Raw genomic sequence first — 19,717 nt, 5'->3', positions numbered from 1 at the left:
TATGGTGGGAAAAACTTTTTTGATGCATATTTTTGTAGTTGTCGCCCATTTTTAAAACTATAACTAAAAATTAAGCCAAACGGATGATTTAGTTATCAAATTAAGATAGATTTTTTGTATAAACGGATTAAATCCACTTCGCCATCTCAAAAATATCACAAATTTTTAATAAACTCTATGTGGAATATACAAGATCATTTAAAGACTACAACAATACCTACATTGAAGGATTTAACACCGTTCAAGTAAGTCTCAACACTACCTCAAAAAACCTTAAACGTTTCTCTCACACACTGTCTAGTTTTCGCTAATGCCAATACTATATTCTCCAACATTATGTACTAATAGCATGTCCTGATTGAATCTAACGCTTCTGAACTAATTGCTAGAGCCTCCAAACTAATTTAAAATTATAAGGTCAAAAGTGGTTCATTGGATAAGGGTGCAACGTGTAATAATAGAAAATTACACTCACCCATTTGTCTACTCGACAATTATCGCTTGATTACAGAGTTAATTGCATAGTAGAAATCGAAGATTGCACTGTCATGTTTTTAATTGTTCCAAAAATTTAAATCCACATCCAAAGGAATCGGGAGATAATGTAAACAATTATTATAACTGTGTCTTTAATAATTATTAGTTTTTTAAGATTGAGTTTTGTTGTATTGTTAAATAAATTGTTTAAAAATTGATTATTTCTTCATTTGATAGTTTCACTTTCTTCGAGTAATCTTCTCCCTAAATTACACTCGTGCATCAAAATAATCAGATAAGTTAGCTTTCAAGTGTATTGCCTTAAAAAAAACTACTCTCGTTTATTTTCTGGAAATACGCTTTCAAGCAAAATTATCGATAATTTTGATGCACTTGTATAATTACCCCCGATAATTGATTTAAAAGAGTCGGTCGATAAACTGTAGAGCCTTAAAAACTACCTCAAATATTAGAACGATCCTTCATACAAGTAACTTAAACAATAAAACCATTTACATTGTTAATTTTTTAAAAATATTTTGTTAATTTTATTGCGCTTCTAACGGACAAAATTTAAAACAAATGCGTCTAGTTGACGTGAAAAAAGTTGCCTGGTCTTCATTCAATGTTTATTCCTTTGGCACTCATTATTCGCTTTACGATTAATTTTTTTTATTATTTTGTACATTTTTATGCCTTCTTCAGTTGATAGCATATGAAAATCGTTGATTATTACTATGCTGAATCTTTTATGTACTGTGTTCTGCTTTATACCTTGTATTCTACATATTTTAATAATTTCTTTAAGTATCTTAGAATTCTTTCATCGGGTCTCTCAACGACGCCGACGCTCTTAGAATTACCGTTCATCGAGAATATTGAAACGTAGACTTTCTCAACACTATCTTATTTGCCACGATAGCAGCCACATTTGATCCCTTGTCCCTTGAGAATCAAGTTCCTTCTATAAACATTTGTTTTCTATGCTCAATGTTTTTCTAAATAATTTTTAAGCTCCACAATTGAGCAATGTGCTAAGAAAAACGCTTAAAATCGGCCCAATTTGGTGACCTTCTCAGAATTTTAGTTTTTTGCAGTTTTGTTCTTAATATTTATGCCTGGTTGTACCAACAGATCCTAAGTTTAAGACGTGCCTTAAGCTCAGATTACGAAACATACTCGTTGCTCTATTAAGTCTTAGATCAATTTTCAGCTTGCCATAATGGATAAGATATCCCGATAAAGCAGTTGTAATTGCAGAGAATCCTGAAAACCTACATTAACGGCTTGACCAGACATCAGTTGAGGGAGATCTATTGGGAACAATCAATACCACAAATACGAATATATTAGTGATAAACCAGAATCTGAATCAACCAATGCCATTAATGTATACGGTACGGAGGTAACCAAAGTCTCTTAAGTTTAAATACTCGGGCAGCTGGATCAGTGAAGATCTAAATTCTGACTTAATCCGAGCCCGAATTCAAATGATCAGGGCACACCTTTTGACAATACGAAACCTTTTACGCGATAGGTCTATCTGCAATTACGGTACAATTTTGTTAAGTAGTAGATATATTCCACACTGTTATATGGAGTTGAAGCGTGGACGCTAAAAGTGGCCAGTTTGAACAGTGTTACGAATACCTTGGACTTCCCATACTACCAACTTGGAAGATCTTCTCTGAATGCTTTCAAATTATAATAAAAAAAGGAAAACTGTATATCTCGGACATGTAATTAGAAAAAATAGATACGATTTTCTACAGCTTGTAAGTAAGGTTAAGATTAAGTGCAAATTTAGACCAGACTGAAGACAGTGCTCCTGCTAAAAACATACGAATTAACTATTCTAATTAGGAAATAAGCCACAATTTAACTCAAAAAACGATTTTATTAACGTTTCGACGTCCACATCGGACGTCGTTGTCAAAATACAAAATATTAATAAATTAAACAAAAATGTTGCTAAGTAAAAAATTCTTGTAATAATTTAATTTAATCCAATATTATTTTAAAGTCTTCTACGTTAAAATGTTTGCGTTTAATGTCCTCTCTCAAAGATGCTTAGATATGAACCTAGACATTTATTCCTGTTTCATCGACTTCGAAAAAGCGTTCGACAGGGTCCGACATGAAAAACTAATAGAATTATTGAAAAACAGAGATATAGACAGACGAGATTTACGAATTATCATAAATCTGTATTGGAATCAAAAGGCCAATATCAAGATAGAACAACAAGAATACGAGAATATTGATATAAAGAGAGGGGTCAGGGCTACTGTTTAACCTATACAGTGAAGCCATATTTCAGGAAGCGATGGCGGAGCTAAGTGATGGAATCTCTATAAACGGAAGAATAGTAAATAACATAAGATTCGCTGATGACACCGTTATAATGGCAGACACCCTGGAATCGCTACAAGAATTGCTAAATAGAATTAACGATTATTGCATTCGATACGGACTAAAAATAAACAAGAAAAGAACTAAATTTATGATCGTCTCAAAAACAGAACATGGAAATGAAAGGTTAATGATAGAGCAAACCCAAATAGAAAAAGTAAAGACATACAAATATCTGGGAACCTGGGTCGATGACAAAAATGACCAAAGCAAAGAAATTAAAGTCCGAATTGAAACTGCAAGGCAAGCATTTATAAAAATGAAGACACTGCTTACAAACAAAGACCTTCCGTTGCCTCTCAGATTGAGGGCTCTAAGATGCTACATATTTTCTATATTGCTATACGGAATGGAAGCTTGGACATTGAAGAGACAACACATAAGAAGAATAGAAGCGTTCGAAATGTGGTGTTACAGAAGAATATTGAAAATTCAGTGGGTTCAAAGGATTACCAATGTTGAAGTGCTACTACGTCTAAATAAGGAGTTAGAAATTATGAAGAGTATAAAAACTAGAAAACTGGAATATTTGGGTCACATTACCAGAGGAGAAAAATACGATTTGCTGCGAATTATTATGCATGGAAGGATCCAAGGAAGAAGAAGCATAGGAAGAAGACGCATATCCTGGCTCAGGAACCTTAGAGAATGGTTTAACTGTAGTTCATTACAACTGTTCAGAGCAGCAGCAAACAAAGTGACCATAGCCATTATGATATCCAACCTCCTCTAGGAGAGGGAACTTTAAGAAGAAGAAACTTTAAAATGTATAATATATGTCTGAATTGCCGATATAAATGAGTCAGATTAAATTAAATTATTAGAAAAATTTTTTACTAAGCAACGAAATTTTTGTTTAATTTATTAATATTTTGTATCTTGACAACGACGTCCGATGTGGACGTCGAAACGTTAATAAAATAATTTTTTTAGTTAAATTGTGACCTATTTCCCATTTAGAATAGTTAATTACAAAAATGCCACAAAGAAATAGCTTCAGAACAACATTGGACTAGAACGATTTGCTGAGAAAGACCCAAAAAAGATAAGAATTTGCCAAAAATATGGTCGAGCTTCGATAGGGGAACACACTCGAATAATAATACAATAGCAACCACCATCAGAAAGAAGCGGCTATTCTAGACCAGAAGAAAATGATTTCTATAATAGACATACTTGTTTTTAGGTGAACTAAGAATAATCCTGAGTTTCTCTGAAGAATCAAGATTGAATCATTTTCTGAGTATCTGAATTAGATGGAATTTCTGAGCATTTTCTCGTTTTTATTTGCTTTTTATGCTGTAGAGTGGGCCAGGTTGCTACTTTCTCTCCTATACTAGGTTGCTAGTATAACCTGTCTGCTTCTCTCCTACTTCGTTTTTGGTGGTTTGTTCTTTTACAGGTATTTTCAAGAACATTGTTCTGTGCTAGTCTGGATCTCATTTACTGGCTCTCTATTTGTTATTCTGCCACCCATTGGCCTTTAATTTTAGCACAAGTTGTTTTATTGACTTATTTGCGGCATAAACATCAACTGTTTACGGTTTGCACATGAGCAGGCTACTAGCTCACCCACCCATACTTTTTGTGTTATCTATTTAAAAACAGTTTTTTATTTTAACTATTAAAAAAATCTTATTTTAATGCACAAAGCGTACCTACCTAGTATAGTACCTTGTCAGTATTTTTGAATCTATTTTATGCCTTAACACACATACAATTTACTCAGATCGGATTGCTACAACATTATAACTGTCAACTAATTGAATCTATCTACCTTTTTCGCTTTAAATACGCGTCTCGCGGATTGTACAAGGTACAGTTGTACAATAGTAAATATATACTGTATTATGATACCAATTACATTCTCGTGTTTACCAATTACTTTCCTAATATCACGTTTGGGCATTAAACTAAATTCAAATCGAACACATGTAAAATCGAATGTAATTTTAATCTCTAAAATTTCTCTGTGTCCTTATGCCACAGTAACAATCATTCAACTTGTATCCTTATTATAATGAACACTTTTGACCAATATTAATTTTTCATAGTCCATTAGATCGTAACCATAGAAAAGCATGCGCATGCCTAACTCTACATTTACATGACCCTATACACCATCGTTTATAATCGGATATGTTTGGTAAATTTTTCTTATTAATGTTTGATGTTTTGTATAGAACAATTGGACCGGATCGAGGATGGAATGGACCAGATCAACACCGATATGCGAGAGGCTGAAAAGAATTTGACTGGAATGGAAAAATGCTGTGGCCTTTGTGTGTTACCATGTCAAAAGTAAGTAGTAAAAGCCAATAGTTTTAAGTGTTTTAAGCCAAAACATACAAAATATATCGTAATTAGCGTTAATTACTTGTTAATTTTACTCCCACCTCTTTATTACTTCCTTGACTTTCCTACAGTCACATTTACAGTCGATTTGGCACAATCCATAATGATTTTCTTTCCTTATTCATCTCTACCCATTAGCCACTATCATCTATCCAATGATACACATACAAACTAACATCTGCTATCATCACCCACATACATCTCCATCTCTAAATTTTCATCCCTAATTTTTCTATGACTATCTTCACCCCATCTATTCACACTATAACTAAATTTAATAGTCTCACTACTCTTTCTGGGTACCGTTCATGTCACATTTTCATTATAATCTCATAAACCTCTAACACTCAACCCTCTCCCTTATGGTTAACTATATCATATGACGGCCTGTTTTGTCGAGTTCTGAGTAGGTAGCCTGCAGGGCCCTTGGGAAATAGTCGCATGAATCTGAGCTTGTCTTATACATCCCTCCCAGATTATGAGACAGTTCTACACCTCTTTCACCCCCATTGTGATTTTTTATTGACCACATACTGTAACAACTCCCAATCATTGGGAAAAAATCGATAACTTGAAATCAACATAAAATTGCTTTTCTAACTCCTAGATGTTCGCATAAGAGGGCTTAATAACGTTATTCAAGTTTTCGTTCTAACGTGTAATGTGGTTTGCCTATCTCTTTCATTATAAATATTCTGACTTTTACATCAAGTTTATTTTCATTTTAACAGATTATTTACCACAGTGGGAGTGACTGTTTTTATTGTTCATAATTTAACAAACTTTACAATAAATATCACAAAACTAGCAGGGAAATTTTAACTTCCGGTGGAACTGTCATTTCTGTCATGTCATCATTCAGAATTTCCGCCATCAAAGCCACTTGCTTCCATACAGCCATGCTGTGAACAAGTCAAACTGAGCTCAATGGTACCTCGAGCATGAAACATTGGATATTTTAAAATTCCATGTTTAAATTCACATCATTTTTCTATGTTCCTATGACGGATTAATTATAAAGGGTTTTTACCCAAATATTTTTTACTTTGGTGGTTAGCATGTTAGATTCAAGTGAGTATAACCTACAACTTTTTAAGATCGTAGTCAAAATTTTAAATACTTTGCATTATTTTACCAGGTTATACACATTTTAGGTAAACACTGATGATGATCGGTCAACCGATTGAAAACTAGTTCTGTTTTGTGATGTAGCCCTGTATAGGGATTTTAACAAATACAGGGTGAGTCATGAGGAACTGTACATACGCCTACCTCGTATAGAGGCCCCTATGGGGAATAACAAATGACCATTAAAAAGTGTCTGCTCCCATTGTTTAATAATATACAGGGCGAGTTTCGCATTTTGACAGAAATTTGTATTCGTCATAATTTTTGAAAGGTCAGATCGATGTGTCTCTTATTTTGGTCAATCGTTACACTATTGCCACCTAATCAATTGATTTATTCAAACTAGAAAAAAATCAGGTCCGGCTTTAAAAAAATTAGTTCGTTTGGGCCTTAGAAAAAATTTCACCGTGTATAAGCTTTTTGAAAACTCTAATATGAATTTTACAAATTAGACAAATAGGCAATTAAAATAACATATTTATTTTTTTCCGCACACGATTGCTTAATTTTTTATAAAAAAATCAAATTTGATTATGAATTAAAAGTTTGGTAAAGTGAACCATAGATTTAACAAAATTAACTTTTATTACCAAAATTAATTTTTTTTTAACAAATATTTAATTTATGTTACCACCAATCAACTGATTTATTCAAACAAGAAAAAAATCAGGCCCGGATTACAAAAATAACTTCGTTTTGGTCTTAGAAAAAATTTCACGCTGTATACGCTTTTTGAAAACTCTAATATGATTTTTACAAATTAGACAAATAGGCAATTAAAATGGCATATTTATTTTTTTCCCCACACGATTACTTAATTTTTTATAAAAAAAAAATCAAATTTTACTATGAATAATTAAAAGTTTGGTAAAGTGAACCATAGATTTAAAAAAAATTACTTTTGTTACAAAAATGAATTTTTTTTGAACAAATATTTAATTTGTGTTATCACCCAATCAACTGATTTATTCAAACTAGAAAAAATCAGGCCCGGATTTAAAAAATTAGTTTGTTTGGGTCTTAGAAAAAATTTCACCTTGTATACGTTTTTTGAAAACTCTAATATGAATTTTACAAATAAGACAAATAGGCAATTAAAATGGCATATTTATTTTTTCCCCACACGATTACTTATTTTTTATTAAAAAATCAAATTTGACTATGCATAAAAAGTTTGGCAAAATGCATAAAAAGTTTGGCAAAGTTTTTGCATAGATTTAAAAAAATTAACTTTTTTTACAAAAATTAATTTACAAAAACAACGTTTTTCTTAAAATTAAAAGTTTTACCATTTTTTTTTTCTATAACACGTCTAGATCTAAAACTTCCCATAACACTTCTTTTGGACTCTATAGTTCAACATAGACGTGATCAAATTGATAAATTTTAAATTTTCCCCCCTAATTTTTCCGATTTACAAGTTTGCAACTTTTACAAGAAGAAGACTGAAAGTCTACAACAATTTTCATAGTCTTCACAATGGTAAGAGGTATGTGCTGTAAAAATTTCAGAAAAAAAATATTAAAATGGAACAGAGTTGTAGCGAGTTAAACCGTGAGTTCATTTTTTTTCATTTTGATTTTTTAATCAACCGTGATTTTTTAATAAAAAATTAAGTAATCGTGTGGGGAAAAAAATAAATATGCCATTTTAATTGCCTATTTGTCTAATTTGTAAAAATCATATTAGAGTTTTCAAAAAGCGTATACAGGGTGAAATTTTTTCTAAGACCAAAACGAACTAATTTTTTAAATCCGGACCTGATTTTTCTCTAGTTTGAATAAATCAGTTGATTGGATGGTAACATAAATTACTTATTTGTGCAAAAAAAATAAATTTTTGTAATAAAAGTTATTTTTTTTAAATCTATGGTTCACTTTACCAAACTTTTAATTCATTGTGAAATTTGATTTTTTTATAAAAAATTAAGTAATCGTGTGCGGAAAAAAATAAATATGCCATTTTAATTGCCTATTTGTCTAATTTGTAAAATTCATATTAGAGTTTTCAAAAAGCTTATACAGGGTGAAATTTTTTCTAAGACCCAAACGAACTAATTTTTTTAAAGCCGGACCTGATTTTTTCTAGTTTGAAAAAATTAGTTGATTAGGTGGTAATAGTGTAACGATTGGCCAAAATAAGAGGCACATCGATCTAACCGTTCAAAAATTATGTCGAATACAAATTTCTGTCAAAATGCGAAACTCGCCCTGTATATTATTAAACAATGGGAGCAGACACTTTTTAATGGTCATTTGTTATTCCCCATAGGAGCCTCTATACGAGGTAGGAGTATGTACAGTTCCTCATGACTCACCCTGTATAACAAAAATAAAGGATTTTATGGTTTTTTGTTAATTACAATCTACATATCGGACTTTCGTAAACCTCGGGCCGATGTGACGATATTTTTTGATACATGCATGAATGATACTACACTACGATCGAGTGGATTAAGAATTGCATTTCTTTATTAACGTGAAATGTACAATATAAGGAGAGGACATCTTGCTCAATTCGCTAGAGGGAAAGACATGTAAGGATATACAATTAGCTCTCCTAAGGGATGGGGTTTATGAACCGTCGAAATCGTTCAGCTCGCCAAGAAAACGGGGTTCCGAAGGTTTCGAAATAAGGTCGGGATATACTTAACTCACCTATTATACCTTGTTGATTATTCTCAGTTCAACGCACCAAGAATGATCAAATGGCTTTCCTTTTCGTCTTTTATACTGTCAAAGACGGTATAAAAACACGTTTTGCTTAATACACTGGCGTACTCTAGACGATAAAATTATACTGTCGTCACAAACTACGCCAGGAAGAAGCAATTCTAACCTTATTGGTCTTTTCTGATGGCAAACATCACATTGTTTAAAAGTTCGTCCTGTTGGCTTCTTACTTTTCTGCTCTTCATTTGTGAAAAGCAAGAAGATCTGTATAAAAATAGTATAGAGAAGATTGCAGAAAATAAAAGTCACAATAAACGACAAAACAATTCTAACAATAAAACACTGAAAACGTTTCTTTTCTATACTTCCACAAAATTTATTATAACTATGTGACTACAGCTGTTTCGGCAGAGTGCCTTTCTCAAGTGACACAACTATACACAATTCATCATCTCATCCTACACAACACAAATTAGCAGCTTACCATAGCATGATACATAGACTGACAGAAATTCCCATGTCAAAAAATAACTTCGAAATAGAACTGAACATCATTAAGCAAATAGCAGTAAACAATGGCTATAACGAACAAACAATTAATAAAATTTTAAACCAAAAACTCCATAAGAAAGCCCTGAAATTAGTCTATCCACCACCACAGAAAGAACCCAGTACCTTCTGCTCTATCACATATACTGGCAAGATAACAACAAAAATGGCCAGATACATAAAAAAGAAAGGAATAACACCAGGTTTCAGAACTAACAACAACTTAAACAAATATATTAAGAGTTAAGAGCCGAAAGAGAAAGTCTTTATTAGAATCTATGGAAATTAATAAATTAAAAAATACAGATATAATTCTGAATGACCAACTTGAGACAAACAGCTCCCCACTCCTCAACCTCTTCAGTTAAAGACTTTAAAAAGGCAAACCCATAATAAACTAAATCACTTGAGAAAGGCACTCTGCCGAAACAGCTGTAGTCACATAGTTATAATAAATTTTGTGGAAGTATAGAAAACAAACGTTTTTAGTGTTTTATTGTTAGATAAAATGAACTTCCATCAAGTAACGGTCGAATCCATCAATTATGACGAAACAATTGTGAAAACAGGAGCTAAATATTAAATTTTGTCATACAAAATTTTATTCCCTAAAGCCGAAGGCCGTAGGTCATCCAGATCATCCACTAGCCTCATTAAAGATTCTACTCTTTTCATCAGGACCATTTTCTTTTCAACAGATTCAGTAAACACTTTTTATTAAACGTCGCTCTTAAGAGCGAAAAGGCAAAGGACTCGTTACATGGATATAAAAGAACCTTTTAAGTTGATTTAGGAAATCCGAAGGCAGACGTCAGTGTACGTTTGAACTTGAACGGAATAGTAGCAAGGGTATTGATTTTATACACGCAAGGGAAAATCTGAATAGAAATGTTTGAGGACTTTAAGACTTTATTTTTAGGCAGTTTTATATTAGTTAACGAGTTTTTTAAGGAATTTTCTGTTATTAATGAAATATTCAGTTGCTTTTTATATACAGTGCGCCCATAAAGTAACGCATAAATTCGTTATTTCGTAAACCGGCGCCTTTAAGGAAAAATCCCGAAACAGGTCGATTTTTGTTTTTAAATTACGATTTTTTGGCATATATATTATACTAGTGACGTCATCCATCTGGGCGTGATGACGTAATCGATGATTTTTTTAAATGAGAATAGGGGTTATGTGATAGCTCATTTGAAAGGGTATTCAATTCTCTATCCAATAATATAAACATTAACATAATTATTTATACAGGGTGTTCATTTTTTAATTAAAATAAGTGAGACAAAAAGAAGAATACATGTAATTTATTTAATTCAAAATACATTTTACTACTGTCAGAAAACAGAAAAAAAATTATTTGACAAATAAACATTGATTTTCGCTTAAACGAAATGTTCAAACTGCCAAGAGACAGGTGGGTGGCAGCTTTAACATTGAATTTAAGCGAAAAACAATGTTTATTTGTCAAATAAACATTTTTTTCCTGATTTCTGACAACCGTAAAACGTAGTTTGAATTAAGTAAATTACATACATTCTTGTTTTTGTCTCAATTATTTTAATTAAAAAAATGTTTTTTTGAACACCTTGTATAAATAATTATGTTAATGTTTATATTAGTGAATAGAGAATTGAATACCCTTTCAAATGAGCTATCACATGACCCCTATTCTCATTTAAAAAAATCATCGATTACGTCATCACGCCCAGATGGATGACGTCACTGGCATGATATATATGCCAAAAAATCGGAATTTAAAAATAAAAATCGACCTGTTTCGGGATTTTTTCTTAATGTTGCTGGTTTATGAAATAATGAATTTATGCGTTACTTTATGGACGCACTGTATAAGTTTTGGGGTTTTTTAATTACTAATATAGAAGTAAGTAAATAAAGTCTAGAAGTAAATAAAATGAAAACCGAATACTTGTGCATTGGAGGAGAACAAAAAGATCTCATATTAGACGATAACATCACGATAAAGCAATGCTGTGACTACAAGTATCTAGGTATTACCAATATTTCACACGATGGAACATTAGACAAAACCATAAGAGAGAGAAATACGTCTGGGAGAAACGCCATCACAATGTTAAACAGCATTTTATGGGACCAATCCATCAGCAAAGAAAATAAAAAGAGGATATATGAGACTATAGTAAAAAGTATCACTTTATACAGCTGTGAGGTATGTCCACTGAAAGAAAGAACACTGGCAACGCTGAGAGCAACGGAAAGGGATTTTTGGAGAAGAGCCGCAGGAAGATCTAAAAGAGAAAGGATTACCAACGAACGCATTAGAGAAATAATGGGAATCAAACGAACAATCACGAATGACCTAACAACAAAACAACTTATCTGGTTCGGACATATACAAAGAATGGATGAACAACGAATACCAAAGGAAATATTAAAACCAGAAGTAAAGAGAAAACGAGGTAGACCGAGAAAAAGTTGGAGCGACGAAATAAATAAAGAGCTGAGAGAAAGTAGTAGTAAAGTACTAATATATTTGGGTTTTGCGGCATTTGTATCACTTACTATATAGGGTCATTGAAAAATTGACATTTTCAATCTATATTTGTAATCCTATATTTTTTTACCTCTTTTTTTGGTTATAAACGAATATTTGTCTTGGCAGTACTGTATCAATCTATCCCTTTTGTGGTTTGTCTGACCAAGACCATATTTTTCAACTACATATGTGATATCATCATCATCATAGCATCCACACTCCTAGCGGAGTGATTGCTGCCCTATTTGGGCTCTTCCGATTCGTTTGTCGCGGTGAATCAATCCGCATTAACATTCTGGTTTTACAATTGGTTGTGTGACTTGGCATCTTCTACAATTACATATGTGATATACGGTTCCTTTTTCAACTTTCTCGTTCAAATCTTTCAATACGATGTTCATTTTGTGATTCTTAGTCACCAGAGGACTCACACCAACCAGATGGACCGACGACCTGAAGCGTATTATCAGTAACTGGATGCAGGCCGTACAAGACAGAGACAGATGGAAAGAGATGAGGAAGACTGTTCATCGTGGACGCGTACAGGTTGATGGTGATGATGAGTCACCTACAAGTCTAGCTGTTGATAAAATCGCTCTAGTTCTTCTTCTGATTTTTCTGTTGTAGAGGCGTAGGCTTGTATAAAAGTTATACATATTAACTTTCCTGAATGAGTATGACTCTTTCTGGGATCGGAACAATGTTCTTGACGGAGACGCACCAATTTTCGCCAATCAGAATATCAGATTAGGTCAGTGGTTAGGATATGTGCTATCATCGCTTGAGCAGTTATGGATTTTTCCACTAGTCTAGTTATTCCTGTGTCTTCTCATCGCAATTCCCTTATGCCATATCTATGTTAATTTTGTTCATTTCCTGAATTATGTTTTGTAGTCTGATATTCCACGCAGAAATTTTGTATACCTAATCAAGTTAAAACCAGGAGATTCTTCGCCCCCTTAGCCATTCAAGGCTTGCATGGGACTAGGCGTTTGTTTTGGTTCTTCCAACATGACAAGAAAAAAATTATGGTACTAGTTTCCTACTTGCTTTCCGCATCACAGTACCGCAGCCCTCTAACTGTTTCAGTCTCACCTACGGTATTCTAACAAGAAGACTGTTTAGGATAATTTCCTTTTCTCCTAGTCCTAGTACTGATAATCGGTGTTGCCCTTTACCAGTTTGTTTCTACACTATGCCCGAGACTTTTACACATAGTGGAAGCAATAAAGCACTGAACCTCCGAAAAACAAAACGACAAGACGGATTTTAATAGTTCTTTTTGCATTCGATTCGTGAATGCGCCAGGAAACTTTGTGAACCGGAGCCATGATATAATATTGAAAAACTGCATACATGCAAACATCAAATAGACAATAAAAAAATTCAGAATTCGTCAATTATCGGCGGAAATGAGTTCAATTTTGTTACTCGGGGGTTTTTGGGGTCGCTGAAAACGAATATGACGTCAAAAGTGATCTCCGGAGTACCTGGTGCCCAGGGTACCTACTGTTTACCTCGTCTTGAGGAGTTTTCGGCAAATTCATTAAAAAATTAGTCAAAAATCGCTACTCGGGGGGTTTTGGGGTCGCTAACGACGAATATGACATCGTTAGTGATTTCCGGACTACCTGGTGCCCAGGGTGCCTACTGTTTACCTTGTCTTGTGGAGCTTTCGGCAAAAAATTTATTAAACAATTAGTCAGAAATAATTAATCGGGGGTTTTTGGGGTCGCTAACGACAGACATCGGAAGTGATCTCCGGAATACCTGGTGCCCAGGGTACCTACTTCTGGAGTTTTCGGAATATTCATTAAAAAATTAGCCAAAAATCATTACTCGGGGGTTTTTGAGTGGCTGACGACGAATATGAGATCGGAAGTGATCTACGGAATACCTGGTACCCAGGGTGCCTACTGTTTACCTCGTTTTCTGGAGTTTTCGACAAATTCATTAAAAATTAGTCAAAATTCATTACTCGCGGGTTTTTGGGGTCTCTGACGACGAATATGACATCGGAAGTGACGAGGTAAACAGTAGATACCCTGGGCACCAGGTATTCCGTAGATCACTTCCGATGTCATATTCGTCGTCAGCGACACAAAAACCCCCGAGTAATAATTTTTGACTAATGTTTTAATAAATTTTTTGCCGAAAACTCCACAAGACGAGGTAAACAGTAGGTACCCTGGATACTAGGTACTCAGGAGATCACTTCCGATGTCATATTTGTCGTTAGCGACCCCAAAAACCCCTCGAGTAATGATTTTTGACTAATTTTTTAATGAATTTGCTGAAAACTCCACTAGATGAGGTAAACAGTAGGTACCCTGGGCACCAGGTACTCCAGAGATCACTTACGACATCATATTCGTTTTCAGCGACCCCAAAAACTCCCCGAGTAACAAAATTAAACTTCTTTCCGCCGATAATTGACGAGTTCTGAATTTTTTTTATTGTCTGTTTAAGATGCACTTTAAGAATGCATTTTTTGTATGCAGTTTTTCAATATTATCTCATGGCTAGGGGTCACAAAGTTTCCTGGTGTACTCATGAATCGAATGCAAAAAGAATTATTAAGATCCGTCTTGTCGTTTCTTTTTGTTCGCCTAAATATCGAGGCAAGCGTATCGACAATACAAGTAGTCCAGAAAGCCAAAATATTCTAATTCGGATTTTTTGCACAATGTTATTCAAAAAGGACCCCTTTTAACAAATTTGCATGTTGCCAGGACTAAAAGTTGGTCAAAAATTTTTTAAACGTTTTTTTTTTGTTTTTTTCCTAAAATTATTTTTTTTTGCATGCAACAAAATTTTTTTAGGTTTTTTGGATCATTCCAAACAGAAAAGGTCCTTAGTGACTTTTCTCTAAAGTTGATAGTTTTTGACATATAAGCGATTAAAAATTGAAAAATTGCGAAATCGGACATTTTTAACCCTCAAAAATTTTGAAAAACTGAAAATTTGAATGTTGCCAAGGTAGGTCGAAATTCTTTAAACATCGATTGATGAAATCCCGAAGAGTTTTTTGCAATACAATATTCAAAACTCCTTTGTTTTTTAATTGTTAATCAGGCGTGCGCGACACTATTTTCCACCGTTGCATGTGTATACAGTATGGTGCAAATGAAAGGTCGTAAACCGGCGACTTTAAAGAAAAATCCCGAAACAGGTCGATTTTTATTTTTAAATTATGATATTGTGGCATATATGGTATACTAGTGACGTCATCCATCTGGGCGTGATGACAGTTCATTTGAAAGGTTTTTCAATTCTTTATTCAGTAATATAAGCATTTACATAATTACTTATACAGTAAAACCTCGATATAATGGACTAATTGGGGGAACGTGGTGTCCGTTAAAGCCGAAAGTCCGTTATATAAAAATAGGGTTAAAATAAATCAGACTATTTAGAAATGTGTCCTCATTATGCTATAATAAAAAGTTTATTGAAATTCTTTGTAAAATATAGCGTTTGGGATCCACGGGGACTCCGTTGTTATGCAATGTATCTTGGTATGTGCAATGTTAAGTATGTATAATATTAACAGGACGTTTTTAATTTTTTTATATTTGACCGGATTTTTGGTCCGTTATATCCGAAGTCCGTTAAATAGAGGTCCGTTATAACGAGGTTTTACTGTACAGGGTGTCTAAAAATTTTTTATTAAATCAAATTATTTGACAAATTGACAAAAAATTAAATTATTGGACACCCTGTATAAATAATTATGTAAATGTTTATATTACTGAATAGAGAATTGAAGAACCTTTCAAATGAGCTAGCACACGACCCCTACTCTTATTTAAAAAAATCATCGATTACGTCATCACGCCCAGATGGATGACGTCACTAGTATACCATATATGCCACAATATCATAACTTAAAAATAAAAATCGACCTGTTTCGGGATTTTTCCTTAAAGTCACCGGTGTACGAAATAACTAATTTATTTCTTTCATTTGCACCATAACTGTATACACATGCAACGGTGGAAAATAGTGTCGCGCACGCCTGATTAACAATTAAAAAACAAAGGAGTTTTGAATATTGTATTGCAAAAAACTCTTCGGCATTTCATCAATCGATGTTTAAAAAATATCTACTTACCTTGGCAACATTCAAATTTTCAGTTTTTCACAATGGCCGATTTGGCAATTTTTCAATTTTTAATCGCTTATATGTCAAAAACTACATGCAAATTTGTTAAAAGGAGTCCTTTCTGAGTAAGATTGTGCAAAAAATCCGAATTAGAATATTTTTCTTAGCGGATGCGCAGTGGCTTTCTGGACTAAAGAGTATTGTACTGATTTCAGATAATGAGTATCGTATCGACATTAATATTGCCCAGATATGTATTGTATCGGTATCATATTGATTTTCGATACGATATCAATACAATATCGATATTGTTATCGAATATCGTGAAGCTCTAGTATTTGGTTAATCGTATTTGATCATACCACTTAAATCTCGTGTGTTATAGGGGCTCATCGTTCAAAGAAGACGAAGGAACGTGGAAGGGCAACGACGACGGAAAAGTCGTCAACAACCAACCCCAACGAATGATGGACGATCGGAACGGAATGGGCCCTCAAGGCGGATACATCGGCAGGATCACGAACGACGCGCGAGAGGACGAAATGGAAGAAAACGTCGGCCAAGTCAACACCATGATCGGTAATCTGCGTAACATGGCTATCGATATGGGTTCGGAGTTGGAAAATCAAAATAGGCAAATCGATCGTATCAATCTCAAGGTAATTTTGTTGGTTTGCTCTTTTATTCTAGATTTTAAATTGACTGTGGATGGTGGTAAGTTATTCGGTGTCCATTTGCTTCTATTACAGAGTGATTATAGTCCGGGAGGTAGCGTCAAGATTGACCGGAGCATTTTAGCATGGCTGTTTTTTATACAGGGTGTTTGGTAAAGAATAGGCCATAGCTTAACCTTAGATTCTTGAGTTTAAAATAGGTCGATTTAAGCTAACTTACCTTAGTACGAAAGTTGATAATAAAAGCTAACCTAACAGGCATGGGATAATAATAAGAAATTTGGTAAGCGGGGGTTTTTTGGGATCAGAAATCTAAATGCGCTACCAGAAATGAAGTATTACCTCGAGGGAGCCACATACGTCTTTCAGCGCTCATTTAATACGTTCAATTTTTTTATCCCCCACTCTACATACTTTTTGAATCAAAATTTTTATTCTCTTAATATTTTTACTTAAAAAAGGTATACTACATTCATCTCGCTAAACTCAACTGTTTTCGAGATGAACGCTTTTTAAATCTGCGATACAACATAATTTTTTGCATAACATCATTGTAGTTAGACAGTTAGACCCGAAGAATAAACTTGAAACCATATAATTGTGCCAGTTCTCATATTTATGTCATTATATCGCAAATTCCATTTGAAGAAATTTACGATACATTTTTGTAAATTTTTATGGTTTTAAGTTATTTTTCAGGTGTCACTACAATGATATTATGCAAGAAATTATGTTGCCTCGCAGATTTAAAATGCGTTTATCTCGAAAATGGTTGAGTTTATCGAGATGAATGTAGTATACCTTTTTTAAGTTAAAATGTTAAGAGAATAAAAGTTTTGATTCAAAACGTATGTAGAGTTGGTAATAAAAAAATTGAACCTATTAAATTAGCGCTGAAAGGCGTATGTGGCGCCCTCTGGGTAATACATCATTATTGGTAGCGAATTTAGATTTCTCGTCCCAAAAAACCCCCGCTTACCAAATTTCTTATTATTATCCCATGCCTGTTAGGAAATATTCAAGAATAAATATAAAATAAAAGTTTGATTTTCGGTTTGATTTCGGTTATTATCAACTTTCGTACTAAGGTAAGTTAGCTTAAATCGACCCATTTTAACCTCAGGAATCTAGGGTTAAGCTATTGCCCATTATTTACCAAACACCCAGTATAGTCAGTCGTTTCAAAGCTTATTAACAAATGATGTGTCAGCTGGCCCAAAACCGGTGCTTTTATAACCGGTGTAGTTATAGCCAGGGAGGTACTGTCAAATTTGACCGGAGTATTTTAGCATGGCTGCTTTCTTTTTATTTAGTTAGGTATTCTAAAGCTTATTAACAAATGATGTGTCAGCTGGCCCAAAACCGGGGATTTTAGACAAGAAAAGGTAAAATATGAAACTTGATGGAAAAACGCTACAACTTATGTCAAATATTTATCTACGTGACATACAATTCTTAATAGCCTTGCTGACTTCTCTCCTAGCTTTCACTCTGGCAATCCGGGTTCAAATCCTGGCGTTGAAATTTTTTTTTGTTTTAAAACAAATTTGTGAAATTATTTTTATAATAAGGGCGTTATTCAGCGGAATACTGGATTTATTGTGTTTTGATTGATTTGCACACTTTCGATAGCTATTTTCTATTGGATATATTGCGTTTGGAAGGAATTGGCTGTAACCACTGGATATATTTCATGACACATGACAAAGAGTCATGTGTCATATTTAGTATTAATTTAACTCGCTCCTCATACAGACAAACATCCATTTTTATATACCTATTATAGAGAACAGGGAAATATTTAGATTCCTATTAAAAAATGGGGGTTGGTGATAGAAAAGTGAAAAATTAGGGTTGTATGTATCTTTTGGTTCTACATCATATTACATTAAGAAAAAACAGTTTGTCCAAAAAATAAAAAAAATGTCGGGAGGGGGTGGGGAGGGCAACCCCGTTTTTCACTTAGATTGGTCGTACTAGGTAACTCAGGAAGCTTCAGGGGTTCATTTACAACAACTTTACTTATTAAGGTCAATCATAATATTTATGATCAAATGCATAGTTCTATTTCATAAGTTCTATGCATAATTCTATAAAAGACATACAGATTTTTTTATATTGTCTCGTATAAATAATACAAACGTGGTATTATAAAAATAATTATTTTTCAAAATAAAATGTCAATTTTAAAAACAAAAAAAAATTTCAACGCCAGGATTTGAACCCGGATTGCCTGAGTGAAAGCTAGGAGAGAAGTCAGCAATGCTATTAAGAGTTGTAAGTCACGTAGATAAATATTTGACATAAGTTGTAGCGTTTTTCCATCAAGTTTCATATTTTACCTTTTCTTGTCTAAAATCCCCGGTTTTGGGCCAGCTGACACATCATTTGTTAATAAGCTTTTTAATACCTAATTAAATAAAAAGAAAGCAGCCATGCTAAAATGCTCCGGTCTTTGACACTACCTCCCTGGCTATTAGAATACCTAGCTCCTGGCTTTCACCCAGGCGAGTCGAGTTCGATTCCCGGCGACGGAAATCCTTTTTGTTTTTAAAATTGACATTTTGATTTGAAAAATAATTATTTCTATAATAATTTTTTATATTGTATCGTATAAATAATAAAAACGTGGTACCTATTATAAAAACAATTATTTTTTAAATCGAAATGTCAATTTTAAAAACAAAATGGATTTCCGACTCCGGGAATCGAACCCGACTCGCCTGGGTGAAAGCCAGGAGGCAGGTATTCTAACTACATGCCATTATGGATGTAAGGCACAGAGAGAAATATTTGACATATAAGTTGTAGGGTTTTTCCATCTACT

General features: G+C 33.5%; 1 protein-coding gene across 5 annotated transcripts in view; it reads left to right on the top strand.

Moving 5' to 3' along the window:
- LOC114337211 (synaptosomal-associated protein 25) overlaps window positions 1-19,717 on the top strand; it is a 137,757-nt gene that overhangs the window by 91,943 nt on the left and 26,097 nt on the right. For all 5 annotated transcript variants that reach the window (XM_028287621.2, XM_028287628.2, XM_028287637.2 and 2 more), the window contains exons 5-6: window positions 5,073-5,190; window positions 16,602-16,875. In XM_028287621.2, coding sequence (XP_028143422.1) covers window positions 5,073-5,190; window positions 16,602-16,875 — 392 coding nt within the window. The remainder of the gene's footprint in view (window positions 1-5,072; window positions 5,191-16,601; window positions 16,876-19,717) is intronic.

Source organism: Diabrotica virgifera, chromosome 8 (genome assembly GCF_917563875.1).
Source record: "Diabrotica virgifera virgifera chromosome 8, PGI_DIABVI_V3a".
NCBI classification, from domain to species: Eukaryota; Metazoa; Arthropoda; class Insecta; order Coleoptera; family Chrysomelidae; genus Diabrotica; species Diabrotica virgifera.
This window is presented reverse-complemented; position numbering and strand designations above follow the sequence as displayed.